General features: G+C 35.7%; 1 protein-coding gene across 2 annotated transcripts in view; it reads right to left on the minus strand.

Annotated features, from left to right (window-relative positions):
- CD163 (CD163 molecule) overlaps positions 1 to 9,544 on the minus strand; it is a 36,535-nt gene extending 26,991 nt beyond the window's left edge. For both annotated transcript variants that reach the window (XM_081249178.1, XM_081249179.1), the window contains exons 1-6: positions 9,448 to 9,544; positions 8,220 to 8,306; positions 7,238 to 7,558; positions 3,997 to 4,317; positions 1,748 to 2,068; positions 909 to 1,229 (exon numbers count right to left, since the gene is read on the minus strand). In XM_081249178.1, coding sequence (XP_081105304.1) covers positions 909 to 1,229; positions 1,748 to 2,068; positions 3,997 to 4,317; positions 7,238 to 7,558; positions 8,220 to 8,306; positions 9,448 to 9,493 — 1,417 coding nt within the window. In that variant the 5' untranslated portion in view covers positions 9,494 to 9,544. The remainder of the gene's footprint in view (positions 1 to 908; positions 1,230 to 1,747; positions 2,069 to 3,996; positions 4,318 to 7,237; positions 7,559 to 8,219; positions 8,307 to 9,447) is intronic.
- Between the last annotated feature and the right edge of the window lie 5,241 nt (positions 9,545 to 14,785).

Raw genomic sequence — 14,785 nt, forward strand, 5'->3', positions numbered from 1 at the left:
GCAAGGATGCCCACTCTTGCCATTTTTATTCAACATAGTATCTAAAGTTCTAGGAACAGCAATCAGACAAGAGAAAGAAATAGAAGGAATCTAAACTGGAAAGGAAGAAGTAATACTGTCACTGTTTGCAGATGACATGATACTGTATATAGAAAGTCCTAAAGACGCCACCAAAAAACTACTAGAACTCATCAACGAATTCAGTAAAGTTACAGGATACAAAATTAATATACAGAAATCTGTTGCATTTCTATGCACTAACAATGAACTATCAGAAAGAGAAATTAAGGAAACAATCCCATTTACCATCACATAAAAAAGAATAAAATACCTAGGAATAAACCTACCTAAGGAAGCAAAAGACCTGTACTCAGAAAACTATAAGACACTGATGAAAGAAATTGAAGATGACTCAAACAGGTGGAAAGATATACTGTGTTTCTGGACTGGAAGAATCAATATGGTTAAAATGATCATACTACCCAAAGCAATCTACAAATTTAATGCAATCCCTATCAAATTACCAAAGGCATTTTTTCACAGAACTAAACAATAAATTTAAAATTTGTATGGAAACACAGAAGACCCCAAATAGCCAAAAACAATCTTGAGAAAGAAGAACGGAGCTGGAGGAATCAGGATCCTTGACTGCAGGCTATACTACAAAGCTACAGTCAACAAGAGTATGGTACTGGCACGAAAACAGACACATAGATCAATAGAACAGGATAGAGAGCCCAGAAATAAATCCACACACCTATGATCATCTAATCTATGACTGAGGAGGCAAGAACATACAATGGAGAAAAGACAGTCTCTTCAATAAGTGGCGCTGGGAAAACTGGACAGCTACATGTAAAAGAATAAAATTGGAATGCAACTTCTTAACACATTGATTGAAGTCTTACCTGAGCAGGTAACTTTGGCTTCATCATAGTGATCACAACTAAGTCCACCCCACTGCCAATTCTTGCAGTCCCAAAGAGAAGTTTCATTTCCATTACAGCTGCTTAAAAACAGCCATGTGTTTGTTGGCTTAATTTTGGAATAAACTTGATAGGATGTTTTGAGTGCAGATCCACATCCCAGCTGCGTGCAAACCACATCAGCTTCTTTCAGTCCCCAGCCTCTGTCACATACTTTCCCTATCAATTTCTGAATTTCCACCTCCACTGTCCCAGCACAGTGGCTGCCTCCACCTTTGAGTCTCAGTTCCAGATCTGATCCATCTGCAAAAGAAACATAAACTTAGGCCATAGATACATATGGAGGTTAGCTCCGAAAGGGTATTTTTAAAATCTTGTTCCTTCCCAGATACTGAGACACTGGAAATTCTGGCTTACCCATCTCCTGGCCTTTTGAAGAGTCAGTATAGACCATGAATTTGGTTAGAAATGGAATTACAGTTTCAAAACTTAATAAAACTTGTCAGTGACTTAAAAAACACAAGCAAATCAGATATAAAGAAAAGACCTATATCATTTTGTCTTTTGGAGCTCCAGGTAGATTTAGAATTTGAAGTGTGGTCCCTAACAGCAGTCAGAAAAATTATTATAGAAAATAGAGTCAGACAACCCACCAAACTAGTCATATAAAGAATGTGTTAAAGATTCCTCACAACTGTAAAAGAATTCCCAACAAGGAAATTATTAGATATTTCTCTCTGTCACGTCTCACACCTATTCCTACTCCTAAAGAACACAGGTCCTTCCTCCTCTGTTTTTCTTTTTGTTTTGTTTTAACTTACCAGAACATGTCACACCAGCATCTTCATTATGATTGCAATAATGCTTTCCCCATTCTTGGTGTTTACATTGCCAGAGAGCAGACTCATGTCCATGGCAGGAAACACTGTCAAGCCAAATGTGTCCAATTCCTTCACTGGCGTTGACTCGACCAATGGCAGTGACAGCAGTTGGACATCCCAGTTGCTTACATGCCACAGAAGCATCGTTACTATCCCAGCCATCATCACACACTGTCCCCCATTCTCCTTGGAATTTCACTTCTAATCTTCCTGAACATTCAGTGACTCCATCTACCAGTCTCAGGCTCAGGTCTGCTCCCTCTGTAAGAGGGAAACAAAACAAGTCAGTGATAAAGAAACAAGAATGAAGGCACTCTAAACAGCTGTACCTGAGATGAGTTAAGGGGGGAGATATAAGGAGAGATAGAGAAAACAGTGATATATTACGACTGAAAATCGTTAAAGATGGAAGGAGGAGTGGATCAGGCAAGAAGATAGGACTTTTTACGGATTGGAAGTTTGGGACTAGCAGATGCAAACTATTATATATAGAACGGATAAACAACAAGGTCCTATTGTATAGCACAGAGAACTATATTCAATACCTTGTAATAAGCCATAATGGAAAAGATCAATCAATCAATCAATCAATCAAAATTAAAAAACAAAAAAGAAGACATGGCTTTTCACTATGGAGAGCATGCATTATAGGAAGAGTTCCTAACAGGAGGCCCAGGGACTGAAATTTATCTAGAGATCTGCTTGTTTGATCACCACAGATTTTTTGTTGGAATTGTTTGGGTTTTTTCCCTTTTAAATATATATATTTGCAGGTGTCTAGGTGGGACCTAAACACTCCTGTTTGCCTCAATACTCACCTTTGCCTCTGACTTCATTGCCTACCCAGACTACCTTGTTTGTATTACATGCCTGACCCCTTTCTGACCACTTCTGTAGTTTAAAAGCAAAGCAAAGAGAAAAGGGACCTCACCATTACTACTTTCAACTTCCCCCAATCAATATTCCTCAAAGAACAGAACTTGATTCTAAGTAATATCCTATAATAAATAAATTGTTTCTTTCCTCAGGCAGTTTTGGTTTTTGTTGTCACAATGCTGTTTATTGTGATTACTCAGCATGTATAAAACACACTGAGAAGAAACATGCTGATTGGGGACCTAGAAAGATTTTGATGGGTAAAGGGAAACAGAAGGTACATACTGTGTTTTTTCTACGCCAAATCCCTTTCACTTTCTTCAGCTAACAGAATCCATCTTTTCTGTAGGAATCCCATTCTTTGTGGTTTAGACTATAGATGGTCACATTATTCAACAAGAAAAAAGCCAATTTGGGAATTCCCTGGCTGTCCAGTGGTTAGGACTCCATGCTTTCACTGCTGTGACCGAGCCTTAAACCCTGGTCGGGGAACTAAGATCCTGCAAGCCGCACAGTGCTTGGATGGAGCCAACTGTACCTCCTGGATTTCCCAGTTTTCTGAGCCAGTATTCTCTCATTTTAAAGTTAGTTTGAATTGAATTTCATTCATTTGAAAAAAAATACCTGGTGAATACAGGGACATTTTTACCCTAGTTATAGTTTCCTAAGTATTTCCTGGGGTTCAAGACTTACTAGGTCTTCTTCAAACTCGGCACTCAAGTGAAGAAAGGAGAGTGACAGTCTTGTACACACAAAGCCATGTCCCTGTCCCGTAATCAAGTGTGAAACATGAAAGTTTCCAGACAGACACAGTGTGCCTGCTCACAACATAGCACTAGTATGAATGAAGTTTTAATAGGAAACCAATTTTTTTAATCATTTGATTCTGTGAATTTAAGAAAAGGTGGGTTTAAGAAAGGGTGGGTCAAAATGGCTAAAGAGGAGACTTTTGTAGGTAGAGGGTGATAAGGGGGGTGCTTCAAAACATTCAGAAAGCAAAATTTTAACCTGTTTTTAACAGTTAACTTTTTTTCCTTTTTTTGGAGGGATGGGGGGAGTGGACTATTCTCTAAACACTTCCTTCTACCCTCATGACTTGGATCTCAATTTCACTGTCATCATTCCCCCCTAACCTATTTATCCTAATTACAGTTAAGGTAAAAATTCCACAGGTATCAGAACTGCATCCTGAAATTAGGTAATAATAAGGCGATAAAAGAAGCAGACTTCATTAGGAGTTCAGCCTTTTGAGACTTTTATCCCCTTTTTTTGTCCTCTCATGGAGAACAAAAAAAACACAGGCCAGTCCTTACCTAAGCAAATCACTGCAGCATCCTCAGCATGATCGCAATTATGCTTTCCCCATCCTTCATGTTTGCAGTTCCAGAGAGCTGACTCATTTCCATTGCATACAAGATCATCAAACCAGATTGGTCCAGAACCTTCTCCAAAATTAGCTGAACCAGAGAAACTGACAGCACTTCCACATTCAAGTTGTTTACAAACCACAGAAGCATGATCTATGTTGAAGTTATCGTCACACACAGTTCCCCACTGTCCTTGGAATTTGACCTCTACCCTTCCTGAGCACCGGTTTCCTCCATTCATCAGCCTCATCTCCAAATCAGATCCATCTAGAGTGGAGAAAAGACCAGAATTCAGGAGTAATATTTATTCAGAAGTGATTTTAGAAAATAATATTCCTCTAGTCACTTGAGATTTGATCTTATCCTTAAAAATGACGCTTCATTTTGGATGCTGCCCCTGTTCACATTTTGGAGAACTTTAATCTTTTGAAAACCAACCAACGATTAATCTGTAAAAAAATCTTTTACAGATTAAACTTTACTTTGTGTTTTGTTTTATTTCCTTCCATTGCTGAGGCATAATAAACACTTCTATGTAGAAATAGATACGTTTGTCTCAAAGTATTTATTTAAAAAGCTTGAAAAAATAAAATTTGTTCATACTAAAAAGAAGCAAAAATGAAAAACCAGTCATTTGTTGAACGGTTAAAATTTTTATTTTAATCTTTTTTTATGACCATCAGTTTAGAGCATGAATGATTGCTTGAAGTTGAATTTGAAATTAGAAAACAGGAAAAAGCAAAAAAAAATGCATAAGCATGCATGATAGTTTGCAAAATGGTATACAAAAACATTAAACATTAGGACTTCTCTAGTAGCACAGTTGTTAAGAACCCGCCTGCCAATGCAGGGGACACAGGTTTGAGCTCTGGTCCGGGAAGATTCCACATGCTGCGGAGCAACTAAGCCCGTGAGCCACAACTACTGAAGCTGTGTGCCACAGCTACTGAAGCCCACGTGCCTAGAGCCTGTGCTCCATAGTAAGAGAAGCCACTGCAATGAGAAGCCCGCGCACTGCAACAAAGAGTAGCCCCTGCTCGCCCCAAGTAGAGAAAAGCCCATGCACAGCAATGAAGACCCAATGCAGCCAAAAATAAATAAATAAATAACAAAATTTTTTTAAAACATTAAAAATTGGGGGAAAAATTAATCAAGATAATTTATTTCTTACCAATTTTTTTCTGAATCAAAGCTTTCTTTCCCCCCCCCCGAAGCACCTGTTATCATTTTTAGCAAAGAATGGCTTTTTCATAAAGAAAATTCTCTCTGTATGCCATCCTTAGATTTTCTATGATGACTAAAATACCTGAGAAAAAGAGACTTGGGATGAAATTTTGGGACACCTAAAAACCAGAAACTGTTTGTGGTTGAATAAAATGCTTAGAAGTTCTTTTTTGAAAAAGTAATTCAATTTTAAAAGCACTGAACTCCAGACAAGGACCTCCACTCAACAAGATTTTGTATCATGAATAATAATAATAGCTTACAATCAAAATGTGCATATGCTGTTCCAAATGTATTACATATGCTATCTTCAGTCTTCACAACAACATTAAGCATTATGTGTCATTACCACTATCTCTACTTCACAGATAAGCAAACTGAGGTTAAATAATTGACACAGGATCAAACACCCAGAAAACAGTAGAGACAATGTAAAAAAACCCAAACAAACAAAAAAACAATCTAGCACCAGAGTCTATCCTCTTTACTATTATGCATGTGATAATAATAGAATTTCCCAATAATAGAATTTCCCAAGTAGATGCTCTGAGGATTGAGCATTGACCAGGGTAGAGAATCTCAGAAATACAGACTCTGAAACCCCAGAAATATGAATTCAGAAACCTCATGAAAATCATGAGTCCCTGAGTGGCTACACATCCCTTTCTATTATTACACACCAGTTGGAGGTTTAGGTGTATAAACTTCAAAAACCAAGTTTGATTAATGTCATCCTTATATAAAGGATCCTTATGTAAAGGTATGAAAAACAGAACACGAGTTAAAAGTACTACACTGATGTCTTAGCTTAAACAGTCAACTCTATAGACAGCAATAGTTACAGTAAGAGCCTGGCAAGATTTATTATCATTTTTAACTTTGCTGTAGATGTTACAATTGTTATTTCTTATCTTTCCCTGCAAAATGATTAACAATAAAAGACAAGAAGAAGAGAAGAAGGGGGAAGAGGAGAAGAATGGAGGAAGAGAAGGAAGAAGAAAGAGAAATGAGTTGTCTAGGTAATGAGAAGCAGTGAGCCACGAGGAAACTAATGTTAATTTTTAACACCTATTACCTACCAGTGTACCAGCAGCTTTACATGTATTATATCATTGGGTGCTCAGAAACTGGAGTTTAGAAAGATTTAGCAACTTGCTCAAAATAATAGCTTTAATGAGCAGCTGAGCAATTTTCTAGATACTAGCCTGTGTTGCTCCCATTACACCACCATGCCTGGATAGAGATTAGTCCTTTCTAAAATCAGTCCTATGGAGGAGATGATCTCTAATAGAAAGGCTGGGTGGTGATAAAGTTGCATAAAGGTCAATGACATGAGCAAAGAGAAATTGGAAGCCCAGGAATCTGAACTGGGTCAGAAACATGACCTTGGGATTTGTCAGCAGAAAGGTCTGGGCTATTGTAAGGACAAGTGAGATGAAACTTATAAAATGTTTTATAAATTAAAACTACCTTGTAAGAGTAAATGAATAGCATTGTACAATGGAAGAAGCAATTCTACTTTGGAAAACATCCTTCCTCCAACAAAAAAGGATTAGTGCTAAGAATATTTATTTCCTGATAGAGTAAGTTGATTATCAATTAATGGGCAAAAGGGTCATGATTTATGGGCCAATGCATGAAAGCATCATTTTATGGGGAAAGGGGATAAGGAATTAACTTAGATATCATGATATTTTTATGTAGAAGTAGAAAGTTATAGTAGGATTACTTAATATGAAATTGAAGCTAGTCACTTCCTCATTGATTGTAGTATTCAAAATCTCTTTTGATTTTTTTTTAAATATGGGCCTTGTCATGTGTTTTCTGGTCTTTTAGCAATGGATTGGGTAATTTTATACATGGACTAGATTACTTACAGAAAACTGGCTCCTTTTAATTTTTAACCCATAGATTTTTTTTCACAAAGCATTTCATGTTAAGGCTTGACTTATGCAAGTCTTACCTGAGCAGGTGATTCCAACATCCTGTTGGTGAGTACAGTTATGCTTTCCCCACCCATCATGTTTGCAGTCCCAGAGAGTTGATTCATTCCCTCGACAAGAAACATGATCCATCCAAATGCGTCCAGAGCCTGCACTGGAATTAGCCCATCCAGTGGCTTTGATAACAGTTGGACATCCCAGCTGCCTACAAACAACGGAGACTGCAGCCAAGTCCCAGCCATTATTACACACAGTTCCCCACTCCTCCTGGACTTTCACCTCCACTCGCCCAGAACACTTGTTTTCACCAGCTGTCAGCCTCAGCTCCTTGTCTGTTCCTCCTGTAACAATAGGTAAAGGCAGCAATTGGTCAAGATCCAAAGAGCAAGTAGAAAACTATTAGTCTTTAGATTACTTATTTATTTTTCAAAGCCAGATTCAAGAAATATTTCTGGACCTATCCATGGTAAAATAGGAGAATGTTATTTCATAGAAATTAAAAAAAATATATCAGTATCACAGGCTTCAAATTAAGCAATGACATAAAACCAGTAAATCTGGGTAATCCAATACTGTATGATATCTTTATTTAATGGCTGATATTCTTTATAATGTCAATTTATATATTCTCATGGATAGTTTACTATAAAAAAAGATATTACAAAATTTTATAGGGATAAGCTATGTAGGTTTCTCCAGAATCCTAAGATCAGTAGAAAGAAGGCTGAGGGTGAGGATGAAAAGAGCAGCTGTAAGGCACTTAGTGCCTATTTCACACATATATGGGAAATACCATGAATTTTAAAAATGCTAGTTAAAAATCTGACTGAAACTTATTGACTCAAATGGAAAGTGAAATGGAGGTATTTTCCTATTATCTTCTACTTTGAAACCATGAAGCATGTTTTTAGATGCTATTTAGCCTTCAGGAGAATTATTTGCTTTTTAGTGACTCTTGCCACAGTGGGCTAAGGTTGTGAGTAAATCTGACCATGTACTCACCAAGGGAACTGGTGACCAAACAGGCACTGAGAACTGAGACCACAGCAATAGTGAAGGGACTTAGGTGGGCAGAACATCTTCTAAATTCTGTGAAAAGACAAAAGAGAGCAAAAGTAGAGTCTTCCCAAAAAGAGGCTTTGGAGGAGACAGATGGTTTCAGAGGTTTGAGGTTAACAAAGAAGATCAAACCAAGACAGAATCTCCTTCCCCCTAAATGGCAAGGCAGACAGGAAAAATTCATACCCAGGATCATACAGCCTCAGTGAAATAGCTTAGAAAACGTTCATGTTTATAGGCAATCTAGGGGTGAGGAATTAGAAGAGAGTTGGGGATGGAAAAAGCATTGCAAGATTGAGCCTTAAAACCTGGAAAACGGAAAAGGCATTGATGAAACTTAGAAGCGGGCAGTTCTCCCTTCAGGCACAGAGCAATATTCAACCACTGACACCCTCATCTCCAAGCCTACCGGATCCACATTATTAGATGACAAGTTCCATGAGGGAATGAATTATATCCATCATGTTCACCAGTTTCACCAGTACCAGGCACAGTGCCTGCTAAATAGTAGTTGAACCATACATTGGAGGAAAAAGCGACAAAGGTCATATTTGAAAACCCCACTATTGGGCCTTATCTCCAAAAATAGCATAAAATGCTCTATCACTCAATTCTCCTTCTTACTCTCACCCAACAGTAATTTAAAAGTAAAAATGCTATGATAGTCACCTCTGCGATAACTCACTGAACTGTGCATTGATGACCTATGCTTTCATGTGGTATGTTATACCTCAGTCTAAACGCTTGAAAAAAAAAAGAGTAAGAATGCTAAATAAGTTTAATGCATCCACATAGGTTACGAAGTAGATTTCAACACTCAGGTGTGTTATTCTAAATGTCCTCTAGGGAGTCAACTTTCAATCAATATGCATTCCTACTTGTTCTATTTTTCTAACGACTGTTAGTTTCAAACTCAATACAATTCAGTTAATTTTAGTTCCTTACTTAATTGCACCTCAGCAGTTTTACAGACTTGATGCCAAATCTAATCCTTATCTCACATCTTCAATTTCGAATCTATGGAAGATAAAACGTACTGCCTTATAGGCTTATTGCCCTTTTCCTATAACTTACCCTCCTGATGCCCATCACTATAAAATCAGATCCACTGACTGCCAGAATATTGCTATACTCCATTAAAGGGTAAATAGAACAAATGAGAAGCTTTTACCAGCACATCCAGAGTTTTCATGTAGCACCATTCTGAGTTTGTCCATTCCAAAGTTTTATGATACTTAAATCTTCTTGTATTATTCCCTAGGAATGGTCTCCTAAAGAAGAGGACCACTAAGAATTCTAAAAATCATTTCACATCCACAAAAAAACAGAAAGACTTCATAATGGAGGTGGAGTCAACCAGAAAAGGGAAGTAATTAAAAGAGGGATGTTCTCTTTCGTGCTGGTGTTTTCTTCCATTTGGGACATGAAACAACCAAAGAAAACTGAGAAACATTCACTACAGATTTATAAAAATTAAAGGGGAAATATTGACTCATATACTGTTGTTATTGGATTGAATATTTTAAATTTCTGCACTTTGTTTTGGACTAATATATTAGAAGCATAAAATAGCTATTGTTTTGTAGTTAAATTATGTCAAAATTAAAGTAAAATAGGCAAAATATAATTAAATCACTAAAGCTTGATTGTTATAACAACTTTTAATATTATTTGCATAATCAAATGTGTCTAATGAATAATTTTGTGCAGATTACCTACAGACAGCACTTGCATTTCTTTTCTTTTTCAAAATTTTTATTGGAGTATAGTTGACTTACAATGTTGTGTTAGTTTCAGGTGTACAGCAAAGTGAATAAGTTATAAATATGCATATGTCCACTCTTTTTTAGTCTTTTCCTGTATAAGTCATTATGGAGTATTGAGAAAAGTTCCCTGTGCTCTACAGTAGGTCCTTATTTGTTATCTATTTTTTATATAAGTGTATATATGTCAATCCCAATCTCCCAGTTTGTCCTTCCGCCTCCCCCCACCCCCACTTTCCCCCCTGGTAACCATAAGTTTGTTTTCTACATCTGTGACTCTATTCTGTTTTGTAAATAAGTTCATTTGTACCATTTTTTTAGACTCCACAAATAAGCGATATCATATGATATTTGTCTTTCTCTATCTGACTTACTTCACTCAGTATGACAATCTCTAGGTCCATCCATGTTGCTGCAAATGGCATTAATTCATTCTTTTTTATGGCTGAGTAATATTCCATCGTATATAAGTACCACATCTTCTTTATCCATTCATCTGTTGGTGGACATTTAGGTTGCTTCCATGTCTTGGCTATTGTAAACAGTATTGCAATGAATATTGGGGTGCATGTATCCTTTGGAACCATGGTTTTCTCCAGATATATGCCCAGGAGTGGGATTGCTGGATCATGGTGGCTCTATTTTTTTAAGGAACCTCTATACTGTTCTCCATAGTGGCTGTACCAATTTACATTCCCACCAACAGCGTAGGAGGGTTCCCTTTCTCCACACCCTCTTCAGCATTTATTGTCTGTAGACTTTTTGATGATGGCCATTCTGACTGGTGTGAGGTGATATTTCACTGTGGTTTTAATTTGCATTTCTCTAATAATTAGTGAAGTTGAGCATCTTTTCATGTGCCTGTTGGCCATCTGTATTTCTTCTTTGGAGAAATGTCTATTTAGGTCTTCTGCCCATTTTTAAATAAGGGGCTTTTTTTGTTTTTTTTTTTTATGTTGAGCTGCATGAGCTGTTTATATATTTTGGATATTAACCCCTTGTTGGTCATATTATTTGCAAATATTTTCTCCCATTCAGTAGGTTGCCTTTTTGTTTTGTTGATGGTTTCCTTGGCTATGCAAAAGCTTTTAAATTTAATTAGGTCCCATTAGTTTATTTATGTTCTTATTTCCATTACTTTAGGAGATGGAACAAAGAAGATATTGCTGTGATTTATATCAAAGAGTGTTCTGCCTACATTTTTCTCTAAGAATTTTATAGTATTCAGTCTTACATGTAGGTCTTTAATCAATTTTGAATTTATTTTTTATATATGGTGTTAGAGAGTGTTCTAATTTTATTCTTTTACAAGAAGTTACCTGCTCAGGTAAGACTTTCAATCAATGTGTTAAGAAGTTGCATTCCAATTTTATTCTTTTACATGTAGCTGTCCAGTTTTCCCAGCACCACTTATTAAAGAGACTGTCTTTTCTCCATTGTATAATCTTGCCTCCTTTGTCATAGATTACTTGATCATAGGTGTGTGGGTTTATTTCTGGGCTTTCTGTCCTGTTCCATTGATCTACATTTCTTGTTTTTGTACCAGTACCATACTGTTTTGATTACAGTAGCTTTATAGTATAGTCTGAAGTCAGGGAGCCTGATTCCTCCAGCTGCATTTTTCTTTCTCAAGATTGCTTTTGCTATTTGGGGGTCTTTTGTGTTTCCATACAAATTTTAAGATTTTTTGTTTCACTTTAAAAGGCTGAAATAATTCATCACCAGTAGACCCACACCACAAGAAATGTTAATGGAAGTCTTTCAGGCAGAATAAAAACGGCATTAGATAGAAATATGGTTCAACACAAGGAATGTAGAGCACCAGAAATGGTAACTACATAGGTAAATATGTGGTTTTTATCATTATTATTTTTAAAATAATTGATTGTTTAAACAAGAATAACAGCTATACAAGGTGAGCTTATAACATGTAAAAGGAAAATGTATGAAAATAACACAAAGGGTGAAAACACAAATGAAAGAATATTATTATAAAGTTTATTTACTCTATGTAAAGTAGTCAAAGGCAGACTATGGTGAGCTAAAATCGTATACTATAAACCTAAAGCAGCCACTAAGATAATAAAACAAAGAGTTACAGCTAATAAGCCAATAAAGTAGATAATATGAGATCATAAAAAGTATTTAATTAATCCACAAGAAGGCATAAAAGGAAGGAAGGAAAATGAACAAAGAATAGATTGGAGAAGTAGAAAATAAAGAGCAAGATAGTAGATTTGTACCCAACTGTATCTATAATCACATTAAATGTAAATAGAGCACACCCAATTAAAAAGCTGAAATTGGCAGACTGGATTAAAAATCAAAATTCAACTATATAATGTCTAAGTAATATAAAGAAAAAGTAGAATAAAAGTAAAAGGTTGGAAAAAGACATGCCATGCTAACACCAATTTAAAGGAAGACAGAGTAACTAGGTTAAAATTAGCACAAAGTGATTTCAGAGAATAAACATGTCCAGAAATAAAGAAAATCATTTCATAATGATAAATGGTGCATTTATCAAGAGTGCGTATCAATCCTAAACGTTTGTGAAATTAACGTCAGAGCTTCAAAATCCATGAAGCAAAAACTTATAAAACTGCAAGGAGAAATAGCAAATCCAGAATTATAGTAGGAGATTTCAAAATGTCTCTCAACAATTTGTAAAACAAGTAGGAAGAAAATCAGTAGGAATAGAACTGAACAACACTATCAATCAACATAACCTGAACAACATATATAGAATATTTCTTCCTATAACAACAGAACTTACATTCTTTTCAAGTGCATATGGAACACTTCCTAAGATAATGTTTTGGAGCATAAATGAATTCTCAACAAATTAAAGTAATTCAAATCATACAAAATATCTTCTCTGATCACATGGGAGTAGAAATCAATAACAGTAATATCTTTGGAAAACCTCAAATATTTGGAAGCCAAAATAACTCACTTTTAATAATCCAGTGGTCAAAGAAGAAATCCATTTTGAGTTTATTTTTGTGTATGGTGTTAGGGAGTGTTCTGATTTCATTCTTTTACATGTAGCTGTCCAGTTTTCCCAGCACCACTTATTGAAGAGGCTGTCTTTTCTCCATTGTATATTCTTGCCTCCCTTATCAAAAATAAGGTGACCATAGGTGCATGGGTTTATCTCTGGGCTTTCTATCCTGTTCCATTGATCTACATTTCTGTTTTTGTTCCAGTACCATACTCTCTTGATTACTGTAGCTTTTTAGTATAGCCTGAAATCAGGAAGCATGATTCCTCCAGCTCCATTTTTCTTTCTCAAGATTGCTTTGGCTATTCGGTGTCTTTTGTTTTCCTATACAAATTGTGAAATTTTTTGTTCTAGTTCTGTGAAAAATGCCAGTGGTAGATTGATAGGGATTGCATTGAATCTGTAGACTGCTTTGGGTAGTATAGTCATTTTCACAATGTTGATTTTTCCAATCCAAGAACATGGTATATCTCTCCATCTATTTGTATCATCTTTGATTTCTTTCATCAGTGTCTTATAGTTTTCTGCATACAGGTCTTTTGTCTCCTTAAGTAGGTTTATTCCTAGGTATTTTATTCTTTTTGTTGCAGTGGTAAATGGGAGTGTTTCCTTCATTTCTCTTTCAGATTTTTCATCATTAGTGTATAGGAATACAAGAGATTTCTGTGCATTAATTTTTTATCCTGCTACTTTTCCAAATTCATTGATTAGCTCTAGTAGTTTTCTGGTAGCATCTTTAGGATTCTTTATGTATAGTATCATGTAATCTGCAAATAGGGACTGCTTTACTTCTTCTTTTCTGATTTGGATTCCTTTTATTTCATTTTCTTCTCTGATTGCTGTGGCTAAAATTTCCAAAACTATGTTGAATAACAGTGGTGAGAGTGGACAACCTTGTCTTGTTCCTGATCTTAGTGGAAATGGTTTCAGTTTTTCACCATTGAGAACAATGTTGGCTGTGGGTTTGTCATATGTGACATTTATTATGTTGAGGTAAGTTCCCTCTATGCCTACTTTCTGGTCGGTTTTTATCATAAATCAGTGCTGAACTTTGTCAAAAGCTTTTTCTGCATCTATTGAGATGATCTTATGGTTTTTATTCTTCAGTTTGTTAATATGGTGTATCACATTGATTGATTTGTGTATATTGGAGAATCCTTGCATCCCTGGGATAAACCCCACTTGATCATGGTGTATGATCCTTTTAATGTGCTGTTGGGTTCAAAAAGAAAAAATCAAAAAAGAAATTTAAAAATATTTAGGAATGAATAATAATGAAAATACAACACATCAAAATTTGTGGGATGTCACTAAAACAGTACTTAAGGGGAAATTTATGACACCAAACACCTACATTAAAAAAGAAGAAAGGTCTCAATTAATGGCATCAATTTAAGAAACTAGAAAAGGAAGAGAAAATTCAACCCAGTAAGTAGAAGTTAGAAATTACTAAAGATCAAAGCTGAAATCAATGAAATAAAGAACAGAAAAATAGAGAATATAAATGAAACCCAAACCTGGTTCTCTGAGAATGCAAATAAAATGGTTAAAACTAAAACTAGCCTGATTAGGAAAAAGACAGGCATAAATTGCCAATATTAAGAATAATAGTGAACTAGGTACATAAAGGGCACCTATGAAAAACTTACAGCTAAAATCATACTTAATGCTGAAAGACTGAATGCTTTCTCCTTAAGATCAAAAGACAAAAATGTTCATTTTAATCATTTCTATTCAACATG

This window comes from Mesoplodon bidens, assembly GCF_964165515.1.
Source record: "Mesoplodon bidens genome assembly, chromosome: 11".
Classification (NCBI taxonomy): Eukaryota; Metazoa; Chordata; class Mammalia; order Artiodactyla; family Ziphiidae; genus Mesoplodon; species Mesoplodon bidens.